At 50.6% G+C, this 13,773-nt stretch overlaps 2 protein-coding genes across 14 annotated transcripts in view; one reads left to right on the forward strand and one right to left on the reverse strand.

The window, feature by feature from the left end:
* Nucleotides 1-13,773, reverse strand: part of LOC149336202 (uncharacterized) — a 222,140-nt gene that overhangs the window by 73,595 nt on the left and 134,772 nt on the right. The gene's annotated exons all lie outside the window — the stretch shown is intronic.
* LOC149336204 (uncharacterized) overlaps nt 1,958-13,773 on the forward strand; it is a 203,799-nt gene continuing 191,983 nt past the window's right edge. For 2 of the 6 annotated variants that reach the window (XM_089552725.1, XM_089552721.1), the window contains exons 1-4: nt 1,958-2,583; nt 12,625-12,681; nt 12,856-13,003; nt 13,577-13,631. In XM_089552725.1, coding sequence (XP_089408851.1) covers nt 2,421-2,583; nt 12,625-12,681; nt 12,856-13,003; nt 13,577-13,631 — 423 coding nt within the window. In that variant the 5' untranslated portion in view covers nt 1,958-2,420. The remainder of the gene's footprint in view (nt 2,584-12,624; nt 12,682-12,855; nt 13,004-13,576; nt 13,632-13,773) is intronic. The other 4 variants (XR_016284215.1, XM_089552722.1, XM_089552724.1 and 1 more) reach the window with 3 other exon arrangements.

Below are 13,773 nucleotides of genomic sequence, written 5' to 3' on the forward strand. Positions count from 1 at the left end.
GCGTGCATCTAATTCTCTTGCAAATAAAGTTTTACAGTAGCCACACTGCCACGAGCGCAATGGGGGAAGTCTGGTGAAGAAAAGCTGAATGTTTGTTTTTGTTTATTATATGGTGGCTTGACGTCCTAAAGTGACTCAGGTTATGATGAACGCCGTAGTGAAGGGCTCCGGAAATTGCGACCACCTGGGGTTCTTTCACGTGCACTGACATCGCACAGTACACGGGCCTCTAAAATTTCGCCTCCATCGAAATTCGACCACCGTGACCGGGATGGAGCCCGCTTCTTTCGGGTCAGCTGCCAGCGCGATAACCACCGATCCACCGCGGCGTCTGGAAAACGATGGATTCAGGAAGGAAATGGCTCAGTAACTCTCACACATCAAGGTCAACACCCGATCCTTACGAAGTGGTTCAGGCGCCCACCATGCTTCTGCTGGTCGAGCGGAGGACGCTGACCGCGAGCGCCAATGGACTCCGGACCAAGATAGACCACCCAGAGTCTAAGTCAGCATCTTCTAATCAATCCCCTTCCTTTGTTGAAATAAAGTTTAATTCATTATTCACTGTTGTAGCATGCCAGCGTAGGTCTTTTCTCCTTTCGCCGCCGCAGTGGCACAGGGGCTATGGCGCGCGGTCGCTGACCAGAAAGACGCGGGTTCGACCCCGGCCGCGGGGGTCGAATTTCGATGGAGGAAAAACTCTAGAGGCCCGTATACTGCGAAACATCAGGGCACGGTAAAGAAGCCCAGGTGGTCGAAATTTCCGGAGTCCTTCACTACGGCGCTGCTCATAGCCTGAGTCGCTTCCGTACGTTGAACCATACAACCCATTTTCTCTCTTCGTAAGTGGGTCGGTCGCCTTGCACTTTCGTTTCTTCGCGGTGTCCCCGCGTTAACGTGCGGTCTCATCTTCGTCTTTATTCTGTATTGCTCCGCGTTCTGTCGATCTTCCGCTGTGCTTGGCGATGCTTCCCTTGGACTGCCTGCGTTCCTGCCCGTGTCCTGTCTCTGTTGCGTCTTTTGTTTGTTTGGTTTGTTTGCCACAATAATGTGGCAGAAAGGCGGCACTGGAGCTATAGGCCGTCGGCATTCATGGTGTTTGGCGTTGACAATGTTTGGCGTTGACAATGTTAAAAGCAGTGGACGCCTCAGTCACGCTTTGAGGTATACGCGGGGGTGAGCGAGAGAGACGTGGCCTGCATGCATTAGCGCTGGAAGCGTTGCGGCAGACACGCGGCACTGCAGGAATAGGCCGCCGCGTTCATTGGGTGAGCAAATCCTCGCGACCAACCATTAACTGCCACCCGCCAGGGTGGCAGGTTGGCCGCGTTAGCTATCCTGGGTCCGGAACGCACTCAACGTTACAGCTCAGATCCAGGCGTCGAAGTGGCGGCATGCAAGTGTGCTGCGGAGGCCGCCGGGGCTCAAGGGCTCCCGTCTGTCTGATCCCATCACCCTTCCCTTTTAAATTTGTGCACAAATAAAGTCTTAAACAACAACAACGTTACAGACGCCACGCTGCGCATAGTTGCCCGATACGCCATAGCTTTCACTCTCTCACCAGGTTCAGCAGTAGTTAAACCGCACTTAATTTTTTAGTCGCTAAATATAAAAATTACGAGTAACTTTAGCGTCCAAAGTGGTGAAAGGCGAAAGCCTGAGTGCTGCATTCTGCTATGCGATTGTTCACTTCACATTCTGTTGGTGCATTAATTAACTGCCAATTAATGACGCTTAATCTTTGCCTTTAGGATTGGATCGCGACAGCGTGTTGTAGCGCGTCTAGGGAGTCCGCGGAACGCCACCACCCGTACAGCGCGATGCGTTGCCCTTTGAATGTGACGCTTTTTGAGGAAAGGAAGTGGCGCTGTAATTCTCTGTCATCTGGGTGGACACCTGAACCGCACCGTGCAGGAAGGGAGGAAGTGGAGTGAAAGAAGAAAGAGAAAGAGGGGCCGTAATGAAGAAAATGAAAATTGTACTTGAGGAAAGGAAATTGCGCGGTAACTGGCTCACATATTTCGGTGAACACCCGTCCAAATTCGCGCGCAGTGACGTCACGACCATTTCGACCAATCTGAAGCGCGGACAAATTTGCTAACACGTCTTGGTCACGACAGTATGAGCCACTAAAGGCTTTCGCCTTAATATCAGCGGGGGTATTGGCTCTATCTAAAGCTACTGCGGCCTCCTCTGCAGTCTCGGAGGAGTTGGTCCCAACAGATGCGGCTGCAAGCGGGCTGCCGGACCCGTTCACCGCCGCGACGGGCGCTTGTGCTCCGCGTCGACGTGCACAGCACTGTTGCTTTATACAGGAAGAGGAGGTAGGCTCGCTAGCGTGATTCGAACATGAGCGAAGCACGAGGCACGTGCATGAGTGACGCTGACTCTGCGGTCGCTCGTTCTTTGTTCAGTCACTGATGAGCTTCCTACTGAGAACGCTGTTGATTTTCTGCGCTAGTGTAACGCGTTCCGCTGCATCGCATCGCAAGACAACGGGCCCATTCCCGTCTTCCAGCACAGCACCCCCAGTTTGGACGGACGCCGTCAGTTTTGGCAATGCTCGGGGACGGCCACTGAAAGGTGAGCGCTGGGATCAGCATGACGCTTCTCTTGCGTTCGCGAGTGCTGCAACAACGCCGCGTGCGTTTTTGAGGTCCCTAGGGCAGTAAACGTCGTTACTGTTCGGCGGTGTAGTATTACTGTCGAAACGTAGCATTATTCAAGTCTGTTGCAGAGGCATTCTTTGTGGTGTAGTCAGGCAAAAGCGTCCTTGAATTCCCCAAGGAAATTTTGAGTATTCACAGTAAAGGGTTCGCTAACCGTACTTAACGTCTTTTGCGATACACGGAGGGGAGTGGGGGGGGGGGGGGGGCATTTGGTAGCAACGCCATTTCAAAAGTGATTTCTGGCTCCTTCGAGAGCACGAATGGTAATGTCCTATGTTACAGCGGCAGTAATGCGCATAGAAGGCACCCTACTGCGTCCATTTGAAATTAAAGCTGAATGTCTCGATAGGCTAAGCGATAGCTGTACAAGGTGGATTGCAGCGGTGTCTTCCGAATTTGTTTTGGGCGGAACCAACGCGGCGGCTCAGTGGTTAATGGCGCTCGACTGCTGACTCGAAAGACATGAGTGCGATCCCGGCCGTGGAGGTCGTATTTCGATGGAGGCGGAACTCTAAAGGCCCGTGTACTGTGCGATGTCCGTGCTCGTTAAAGAACCCCAGGTGGTCGAAATATCCGGAGCCCTCCACTACGGGGTTCCTCATAGTCTGAGTCGCTCTGGAGGTTAAACCCCCATATATCGTGTTCCATAGGCGAGACGCAGGAACACAGCAAATGAGGGGGGGGGGGGGGGGGGGGCTCGTGACAAGAACAGCATGAATAAAGTATATTTTGAGACGCGTGACGACGTTGTGGCACGGACGCAGCTCGAGCAATCGGCCGCCGGCGTTCACTGCGTTCATTGGGGTTGACAAAGCTGTCGACTACATTGATCTTTAGAAAAGGCGCATCACTTGTTCCTTGGGTCAATGGACACCTTAGTCGCGCTTTAACCACGTGATGGTAGTGATAGAGATCTGCGCTTCATGCATGAGTTTGCAGCGCTGTGGCAGAAACACGGCAGTTTAGTGATCAGCGTGTTCGGCTACTCAGCTGGAGTTGCCGGGTTCAACGCCGCCGCGGTGGCAGCGTTTCGATGTTTTTTAAGCATGAAATGCTTTTAGCTACCGTTGTCGGCAGTGTGGTGACGTCACGCCGAGACCGAGAGCCATCATCCGGGCACTGAATTCCAGTCATCCGGGCTCTGAAACAAGAACATCCGGGCACCGTACGAGACTTAACGAGATTTAACGAGACTCTCTAAGCCCTCCTACGCGACCGGCATGCAAGCGCCGGTTCGTCTACAAACGAGTCACAAAAAATAACTGCTGCCAGTGCCTTCTCAATGTTTATCAAGATATCAGTCGAGCTGTGCGTTTGATAATGCACGGAATTATAATTTCCGATTTCTAATAACGCGTGCAAAAAGCACATACATGCCACAATATTTAAGCATGAAATGCTTTTAGCTCCCGTTGTCGGCAGTGTGGTGATAGTCACGCCAAGACCGAGAGCCAACATCCGGGCACTGAATTCCACTCATCCGGGCACTGAAACGAGAACATCCGGGCACCGTACGAGATTTAACGAGACTCTCTAAGCCCTCCTACAGGACCGGCATACAAGCGCCGGCAGCTTCGCGCCGAACGGGTGGTGGCGTTCCTCCCTTCCTGTATGGTGCGGTTCGGGTGTCCACCGAGATGACAGAGAATTACTGCGCCATTTCCTTTCCTCAAAAAGCGTTTCGTTCAAAGGGCAACGCATCGCGCCGAACGGGTGGTGACGTTCCTCCCTTCCTGTACGGTGCGGTTCGGGTGTCCAGCGCGATGACAGAGAATTACTGCTCCATTTCCTGTCCTCAAAAAACGTTGCGTTCAAATGGCAAGGCATTGCGCCGAACGGGTGGCGGCGTTCCTACCATCCTGTAAGGTGCGGCTCGGGTGTCCACCGAGATGGCAGAGAATTACTGCGTAATTTCCTTTCCTCAAAAAGCGTCGCGTTAAAAGGACGAGGCATCACGCCGAACGGGTGGTGGCGTTCCGCGGACTGCCTGGCAGCGCTACAACACGCTGTCGCGTTCCACTCCTAAAGGCGAAGCTTAAGCGTCATTCATTAGCAGTTTATTAGTATTTAGTCATTAATCAGTCATTACACACTAATCAGTAATTTGTCATTACTTCGTAAAGAATTATGTGTGACGTAATCGAGTGGTAACATCACCAGTGTCACATACGTAAAGTGGTGTTGAAAACGCTTTCGCCTCTACGCACTTCGGACAGTTTCGAACGCGCTGCATATACATTCTTGTCAGGCCTGCGTCTCGTCGTGTCCGCGTGCGCTTCGAATTATGCCCGTAAACATTTCATGCTTACTCTACTCTCGGTTACGGGAGAGGCAGAGTTTTTTTTTTTTTTAATGGGGGTTTAAGGTCCCAAAGCGACTCAGGCTATGAGAGAAGCCGTAGTGAAGGGCTCGAAAAATTTAGACCACCTGGGGTTCTTTAACATGCAGTGACACTGCACAGTGCATAGGCGTCTACAATTTGAAATGAAATTGAAATTAAAATTGTTTTTTGCGGAAAGTAAATGGCGCAGTAACTGCCTCACATATCCCGGTGGTAAAAAATTCAGGGGGCACTTTGGCGCTGTTAAAGTGCTGCAAGGCGAAAGCGTTTGCTGGCGCGCCGTTTGTTTTCATTTACTTTTTATTTTTCAGTTTTTTTATTTTTGCTGCTTTTATTTTTTATTTTCATATCTTTCTTATTTCGTTTTTGTTTATTTTCTTATTTTTTATTTTTTCCTTTCTTGACTTAATTTATTCCTTTTATTTTTTTTTATGAAACCCATGCATTCACTAGATGCCCCTTTATTCATGCTCGAACTTTTCGTGGCGGAGTGGTAGCGTTTCCGCTTCAAATGCCAAAGGCCCTGGTTCAGTTCCCACCCTCGGCGCAGTTTCTTTTTAAGCAGTGACGCTTAAAGGCGGACAAATCTGCCGACATGGCTGTCAACGCGTCTGCTAACAACAGTATGAGGCATTAAAGGCTTTCGAAAGCCTTAATATGTGAGACAGTTACTGTGTCATTTGGACGATAGATGATGAACGCTGGGTCTCCACTGGACGCTGTGCACTTTTTCGCGTCTTACGCCTAGTTCAGGCGTAACTGCCATGCGGAAAATGACCAGGGCTCCGCGTTCCGCCAGGCTGACGCAGCCGTATGATGCGCTGACAGTCGGTGATCGGGACCTCGCCCTGCGTCACACGCCAGGCATGAGAGCCGTTCGATTCTTGCCGTGCAGGTTGAGCGTCTTCATTCGCGGGCAGATTGTGCCCTGTAGCCCGTCATCCGGCGTGCGGACGAGGGCTTTGCGATTCGGTTCTTTCCGTGGCGGGAGCTCTGGTGGCGACCCGCTTTGGTTTCGATTCTCGTAATCTTTGTACCCTTAAAAGAGCGCCGGGCACTCACTTTTGGCGTGATAGCGTTAAGGCTTCTGTTCTGCAGAAATTACGGTGTCCTCGGCAGCGAAAAAAAAAATTCAGGGTTCTCTAAAGTGCGTAGAGGCGAAAGGCGAAAGCGTTTTCCGCATAACTTTGACTGCCTCTGTGGCACTGGTGACGCTACCACTGGATGAAATCTAACTTCATTACAAAACACTCAATAATTACTAATTACTAATTAATGACGCTTACGCTTCACGTTTAGGAGTGGAACGCGCCATCGTGTTGCACCGCTGTCATTGAGTCCAGGGAGCGCGATCGCCCGTTCGGCGCGATGTCTTGGCCGTTGGAAACACTTTTCAACACAACCCATTGTTGAGAAAACGAAATGCCGCAGTAATTCTCTGTCATATCGGTGGACACCCGAACAGCACCGTAGAGGAAGGGAGGAAGTTGGGTGAAAGAAGAAAGAGAAAGAGGTGCCGTAATGAAGGAAATGAAAATTGTATTTGAGGAAAGGAAATCTCGATGGACACCCTCCATAGATAACTTCACCTTTTGGCAGCTGCGCTCGTCGATTAGTCACCCCAGGCGCTGGATGTAACGCCGGACGTACGGGAGAATGAGCCAATAAAAGCTTTCGCCTTAAAATTGAAAATTGGTTTTTGAGGAAAGGAAATGGCGCAGTGATTGCCTCACATCAGACGAACGTGGCGTTCAGTCAAGAAGTAAGCCGTGGCTCACATGGGCTCCTGTCAAAGTACGTTGGCTGGCCGAAAATTTCGCTTGGATCAACCTTTCACTCATCACAACTGACATCGCAAGTGCTCCAACATCGATCGAAACCACTTTCAAGGCAAGAACTGAAGTATTTCCTACTTTCTCGGCGCTTTTCATCTAACCTCGCCCGCCCGTCTCGCTAAGCCTAACCTCAGCCGAGGCGGCCGCCGCCGCCACCGGCACGGACTGTAGGTTCCTCATGGCACAAGGCCTGCTCTCCGTTCGTGCCATGGACGTGGTTGAAGGTACGGATATCACCCCAGAAGAATTTCAAAGCCAAACCGACTGGATAACCAAGATCAACAAGAAGCGCAAGCAAGATCTTGCCAGGACTTCCAACGCGAACGCAGCTGGCGGCTCTACAGCTGCCGGCGTCGACGTGAACGCTGCTGGCGGCGATGACTCACCGCAACGTAAGAGCTGTCTCCGCAACGGCCAGCGGCTCTCGACATACATAGAGGATCGTGATCTCTTACCGCCAAGCATGGTCGGCTTTCGGCCCCATCTATTCACGTGTGATGTTATGCTCCAGCTCAAGCATGAACTTCTGGACCACAAGACTCGAGACACTCAGGTCATCCTGGGCCTCGACGTCGCTAAAGCTTTCGACAACGTTCAACACACTGCTATCCTGTCCAACCTCCAGAATCTGCAGGTGGGCGAAACTCTGTACAACTATATCCGTGCTTTCCTTACGGATCGCACTGCCACGCTCGTTGCCGGTCCACACTCCCTCGAGGATATCTCCCTGGGCAACAAGAGCACGCCGCAGGGCTCCGTCCTGTCTCCGCTGCTTTTCAACATCACTATGATGGGCCTTCCCGCTCGACTCGCCCGCCACGAGGGCCTTCATCATAGCATTTACGCGGATGACGTCACCCTCTGGATGACTGGCGGCAGTGACGGACACATTTAAGAGACTCTCCAGGCTGCGATCAACACAGTTGGACTACTTATCGGACAAAGGACTTAAGTGCTCAGCAGCAAAATCTGAGCTCTTCTTTGTGCGTTATCCCGGCACCCGGAAACCCCCCACATCTCCAAATATCCGCCTCACTGTTAACAACCTTCTCGTGCCTACGGTCGACACCATCCGAATTATTGGTCTCCACCTCCAAGCCAACGGAGCCAACACCAACACAATACAACGCTTGCATCGATACACACAGCAGACAGCCCGTCTCATACGGCGTGTTTCCAACAAGCGGGCAGGCATGAAGGAGGCGAATCTCCTTCGTCTCTTTCAAGCATTTGTAGTAAGTCGTATTGCTTACACTGCTCCATATTTACGTCTCACGCTCACGGAGAAGCACCGCCTGGATTGCCTTATCCGCCGCGGCGTCAAAACAGCCCTTGGTCTTCCTCTCTCTACTCCCAACGACAAGCTCCTCGCCCTTGGTGTCTCCAACACGGTTGACGAGCTCATTGAGGCGGCCCTCCTGGCCCAGCGCCAACGCCTCTCCCTAACTTCCGCAGGCCGCTCTATCCTCGAACGACTTCGCATCGCTCCCTTCCGTCTGCCATCTTCGGTGGTCGATCTCCCACCTGCCATCAGGGCCAACATCAAGACTCTCCCTCTCCCCCGCAACATGCATCCAACTCATCATCAAGATCGCAGAGAAGCTCGGGCCGCGTCACTCCAGCAGCGATATTCTGGCCGACTTGACGTGCTTTACACAGACGCGGCAGACCATCCTACTCGGACTGCTGCAACAGCGGTTGCCACAGATGAGAACATGACTCTCCATGCCTCATGCTCCGTACGCACTTCACATATCACTACAGCGGAGGAAGTAGCTATTGCTCTCGCGCTGTCCACTTCTGAAGCTATAGTCATAAGTGACTCACAGTGCGCCATTCTTTATTTTACTCATGGCCGTATTTCAGTCGAAGCGTTTCGCGTACTCGTATCAAATCCTCCTAAACTCCTGACCCTATACATATATGGGCTCCAGCCCACATGGGTCTGAAGGCTAATGAGGGAGCACATGAGCTAGCTCGAGGGTTCACTTTCCGAGCAGATTATCACCCCGCCCCCAACATGCCCGCCTTGGTCAGGAAGGACACAATAATCACTTCATGCGATCTGCTCCAGCACTATCGTCTTTCTCGCCAACTCTATCCAGGTCCGCACCAAGAACTTACAAAGCCAGAGGCCGTCACATGGCGCCAACTCCAGACGGACACTTTCCCCAATCCCAAAAGATTCCATAATATATTTCCTGAACGGTATATGCCGATGTGTAAACACTGCAATATCCCAGCAGACCTCCTTCATATGGTCTGGACTTGTCCACGACAACACATGCCAACACCCACACAACATACCTGGGAGGCTCGTCTACGCAGCTCTACCCTAGACGACCAACGAACGCTCATCGGTCTCGCTCTAGAGGCTGCCAGATTCCAAGGAGTCTTGGCCGACCCCTAGATCTGGGCCTTCGGCCCCTTGACTGTTTTAATAAATGTTTACCAACCAACCAACCTCACATCAGGGTGAACACCCGATCTTTACGGTGCGGTTCAAGTGTACGCTGAGAAGTGAGACAGTTACTGCGCCATTTCTACGTTCATCGATAAGGCAGTGGGCCCACTTGCCTCCTATAAGCCGCGTGACTTAGTGACGTCATACGGTGACAACCTGCCCACCGGATTGTGATCAAATTGACGACCGGGGCAGGTAGCAGTTAAATTATTGATTGGTGGTGGGAGATTGCTGGGGCACACAAGAGCCACCGGTGGCAGCATGTGGCATCGCAGGGCACTCGTGCATCGTTTAACCGATGCACCACTGCGGCAGGAGTAGCATGAATGCACCCCACGATGTATGCATCTAAACCACAAAATGACCAATTGCGCATATACGGGCAATAATCGATTAACGCTATCGCATCATACCCCTAAGGCAGAGTTTTTGTCACCCTTCTAGTTTTTACCTGCTCATTCTTTTTGCGTTGGATCGGCGGGAGTTCTTGCACAAAACACTCACAAGAGACCCAGCCACCCCAGGTGGTCGAAATTTCCGGAGCCCTCCACTACTGCGTCTCTCATAGCCCAAGTCGCTTTGGGACGTTACACCCCCATACATCATAAAATTAGAGGAGACTACAAGCACATATCTGTGTCTTTAAATATATAGCAAAATGTGGCTAATACGCATCGGCATGTAAATGGTGTGGGGAACTGGCTACATCCTACAACTATAAGCAGGGCTGTCTGGAAAGCCCGATACAAACCAAAATTAAAACTCCGTCACACGAACAGTGGTAGATGCTCCTGAGCCGCGTCAGCCTGTAATACCAGCTTCTGCCGGTTGAGCAGGCGACGCTGACCGCGAGCGCCAATGGTCTCCGTCACCTAGTCACCACCTAGTCACCACCTTAGTCACCTAGTCCTAGTCACCACCTTATAACCAATCCCTTTTCATTGTGGAAATAAAGTTTGATCCATCATTCATTGTTGCAGATCGTTAGCGTAGGTCTGTTCTCGCTTCGCCGCCACGGTGACCGAGTGCTTATGGCCCTCGGCTGCGATTTGTGATAAGAGAGTAATTACGCATTGACATCCACACGAGTGAAGACATATGGCTACAAAGGAAAGCTATATAGCTTTCTCAGAAACTTTGTAGGTAAAGCAAAATTCGTTTTGGTCTGGGGTATGAATTCCTGGTACGAATTTTTCTTCTGAGAAAGCTGTATACCTTTCCTTTGTAGCCGCATGGCTGCGCTCGGGTGGATGTCAGTGAGTAATTACTCCCTTATTACAGCCTGAGTCGCTTTGGGACGTTAAACGCCCATAAACCGTAAATCATTTCCTCTCTTCGTAGCTGGGCCAGTCGACTTGCACTTCCGTTTCTTCGCAGGGTCCCCCGTGTTAACCTGCGGTCTCATCTTCGTCTTCACTCTGTATTGCTCCGCGTTCCTTCGCTGTTTCGCTGTGCTTGATGGTACTTTCTTTGGACTGCTTGCGTTCCTGCCCGCGTCCTGTCTCAGTTGTTTCTTTTTGCTTGATCGGGGTTATGCAACCGCATGGGTGGCCGGATCGGAACGTTTGTCCGCCCTTCGTCTTTTAAGGTGAACGCCTTTAATGCCCCATACTGTCGTGACCAAGACGTGTTAGCAAATGTAACCGCGTTTCGGATGCATGCCTTATATGGGCATATGCCAATCAATAGCCAATCGATACTTAACCGGGTGCAATCGCAAGACATTCGAAAATGATATCATGGGATTTCATGATTATATCATTGTACTTAATGACTAAATGACTGATTGGTAATTAGTAGTAGTTAAGAAGTGGCATGTGGGACTGTGCACTGTCCCTGTACCTTAACTAACACTAATTAATCAGTGTACTAGTTGAGGTCACGTTAACGATCACTAACCATAAATTAACTAGTGTCACGAAATGTGCAAGTCATGCTTAAATATCATCAACCATCATTAATAGTTGGACGTTTCATAGACATTGTGTCGAACATTCTAGAGGGTTCCATCATTTGACAGGTCAGTGACAGGACATGATGGAAGGCATTAGAACGATAGTAAAGACAAATTAGCCTAATTAACCTTTCTAGTCACACGACATAAATAAAACCGAGTCGGAAATTGGTCGAGTTCGGGAATCGATCGAGGATCTCCGGAGTGCGAGATGAGCACGCTAACCACTCGCCATGCCACCTCGATGGTTTGGAATGAACAAAGGCGCGTCTAGCTAACACGGCGTCTTCATTCACTCCCATCTTCCTTTCTTCCCTTTTGGCGAGGTTCAGGTGTCCACCGAGATATGAGAGAGAGAGAGAGAGAGTTACATTTCCTTTCCTCAAAAAACAATTTACCGTCGAGCAAGGCACAGAGCCCGATGGGCGATGGCGTTCTGTGGACTCCCTGGCAGCGTTGCAAGACGCTTTCGCGTTCCACTCTTAGAGGCGAAGTTTAACATCTTAACCATACATCAGTGACACAAGCAGCAACACTGCGCTTAAAGGTGCAGTGAAGAGGAATGTGAACTCGTCTTTTTGCCGCGGGAAGTCAATCTACACGTTCCGAGCATCCTTAGAAACTTCGATTCATTGCCCTGTGTGGTCGGTTTCCCTAATTAAATCTAATTAACGTCCGGCTCCCGCCTTTTTTTTTAATTCTCCCCGTATGGTGGGAGGAGTCGACCGACGCGTGGAGTGCCTTTCACCCAGTCCCGTGGCAGCTTGCCGCTCTGCCATCGGCGGAGTAATATGTAGTAATCCGTAGTAGCAAATAGTCCGCGCGTATTTTTTTTTCGGCGGGCTTATTTTGCGGCTATATTATCTGCGAATGAAACTACTTATTCACGGAAAACTAAAAAACAAATTAAAGCGAAAGCAAAGCGTTCACGCAGCTGGCCGAAAGGCACCCCACGCGTTGGTGGACTCTTCCCACCATACGGGGAGAATTCAAAAAATAAAGGCGGGAGCCGGACGTTAATTCGATGTAATTAGGGAAATCGGCTACACAGCGCAATAAGTCGCAGTTTCTTAGAATGCTTGGTACGTGTAGATCGAGTTCCCGCGGCAAAAAGACGAGTTCAAATTCCTCTTCACTGCACCTTTAAGGATTTCGCCTCACCGCACTTTAGGTCAACAAAGTACCCCCTAAATTTTTTTTTAGGTTCAGTGGGGCTAGAAGCCTGATCTCGTTTTCGGTGTCGATGGTGTTTCGTGCTTTTTTTTTTAATTTTACCGTTTCTTTTAGCGTGAGAGCGTTAGTATCCTTATGTCGGGTAAAATGGTCCGGCGCCTCGTTGGCGACCTTTTGAAACCTCGCAGACGGAGCAACTGGAGCAGCCGGAGGACCCGCAGCAGCTGGCCGCTCCGGCAACCTAGGTGGGTCACCGAGGTCACGTTACCCTCTGGCGTGATCATACGAACGTATGAACTACTGCAATAAATTCTATTGCAGCTCATTACGTCCCGATAGATTTAAGAACTAAAAAAGTGATAAATATATGGATCATCGCGGTGTCAGGACTGCAGTGGCTCGTTGCGCATTTATCGCAGGTTTAGACAAGACGCCAACCAGATACCTGACTCCGGCTGTATCAACGTACTCTCTCGTGATACCCGCAAACCTGTGCTGCCAGAAGTACAAGCAGTGTTCGAAGACTGTCGCCATTCTGGCCGTCCCGCAAGTCTCCGCCACGCCAAGGTACGCTGCAGCGGTGAACCAAGTCGAATGCGGCATCCCTGCTGTTCTTCATGTCGGCGCCGATCGGTGCCTCCGTGACGGAGTCGCTGCTCTTCCACTCATGGTCAAGTAAGACAAACAGAAACACCGCTTAGAAAGATAATCATGACGCTACAACACTAATATCACCAAAACCACTACGACTACTACGACCACAACAACAACAACGAAGCCAACATCGTCGCCAACATCCACTGCCGACCACCAACTCCCGTCACCTCAGAAGTCACATCCCCAAAGTCGGAACTTCCGCGACTACGAAAGGTAGACGATGACTACCACAACCAGGACAGCTACCACCCCACCTAAGTACACACGAGAAGAGAGCGCAGCGAAGCTATTAACACAACTCGCACAACACACACTAACACAACTCCCGAGGTTACCTGTTCATTACTATTAGAACTAAAACCTCGGACGACAAAGACTGTCGAGGCCATCATGAATTTATCACGGCGCGCCAGCATGACAAACATGCATCACGAACAACAGTTTTAAAGACAGCCACTATATCCTGGAGTATCCCTCATGCAGAAATACAAGAGCCGGCATTTTGCAGAGCCATGCCTACTGTGGGACGGAACCTACGGTGAGTCTGTAACAATTTGTCGATTTTTTTAAAAGACGCTGTCTACAGCAATATTTACTATGCACATAGTTTTCTACAAACGCCACCTGGGCTACTAGGAAGAGAAAGACTAAGAAAGCTGCGTTAAAGGCGCCACAAATTC

Source organism: Amblyomma mixtum, chromosome 7, assembly GCF_055824585.1.
Source record: "Amblyomma mixtum isolate Tamu chromosome 7, ASM5582458v1, whole genome shotgun sequence".
NCBI lineage: Eukaryota > Metazoa > Arthropoda > Arachnida > Ixodida > Ixodidae > Amblyomma > Amblyomma mixtum.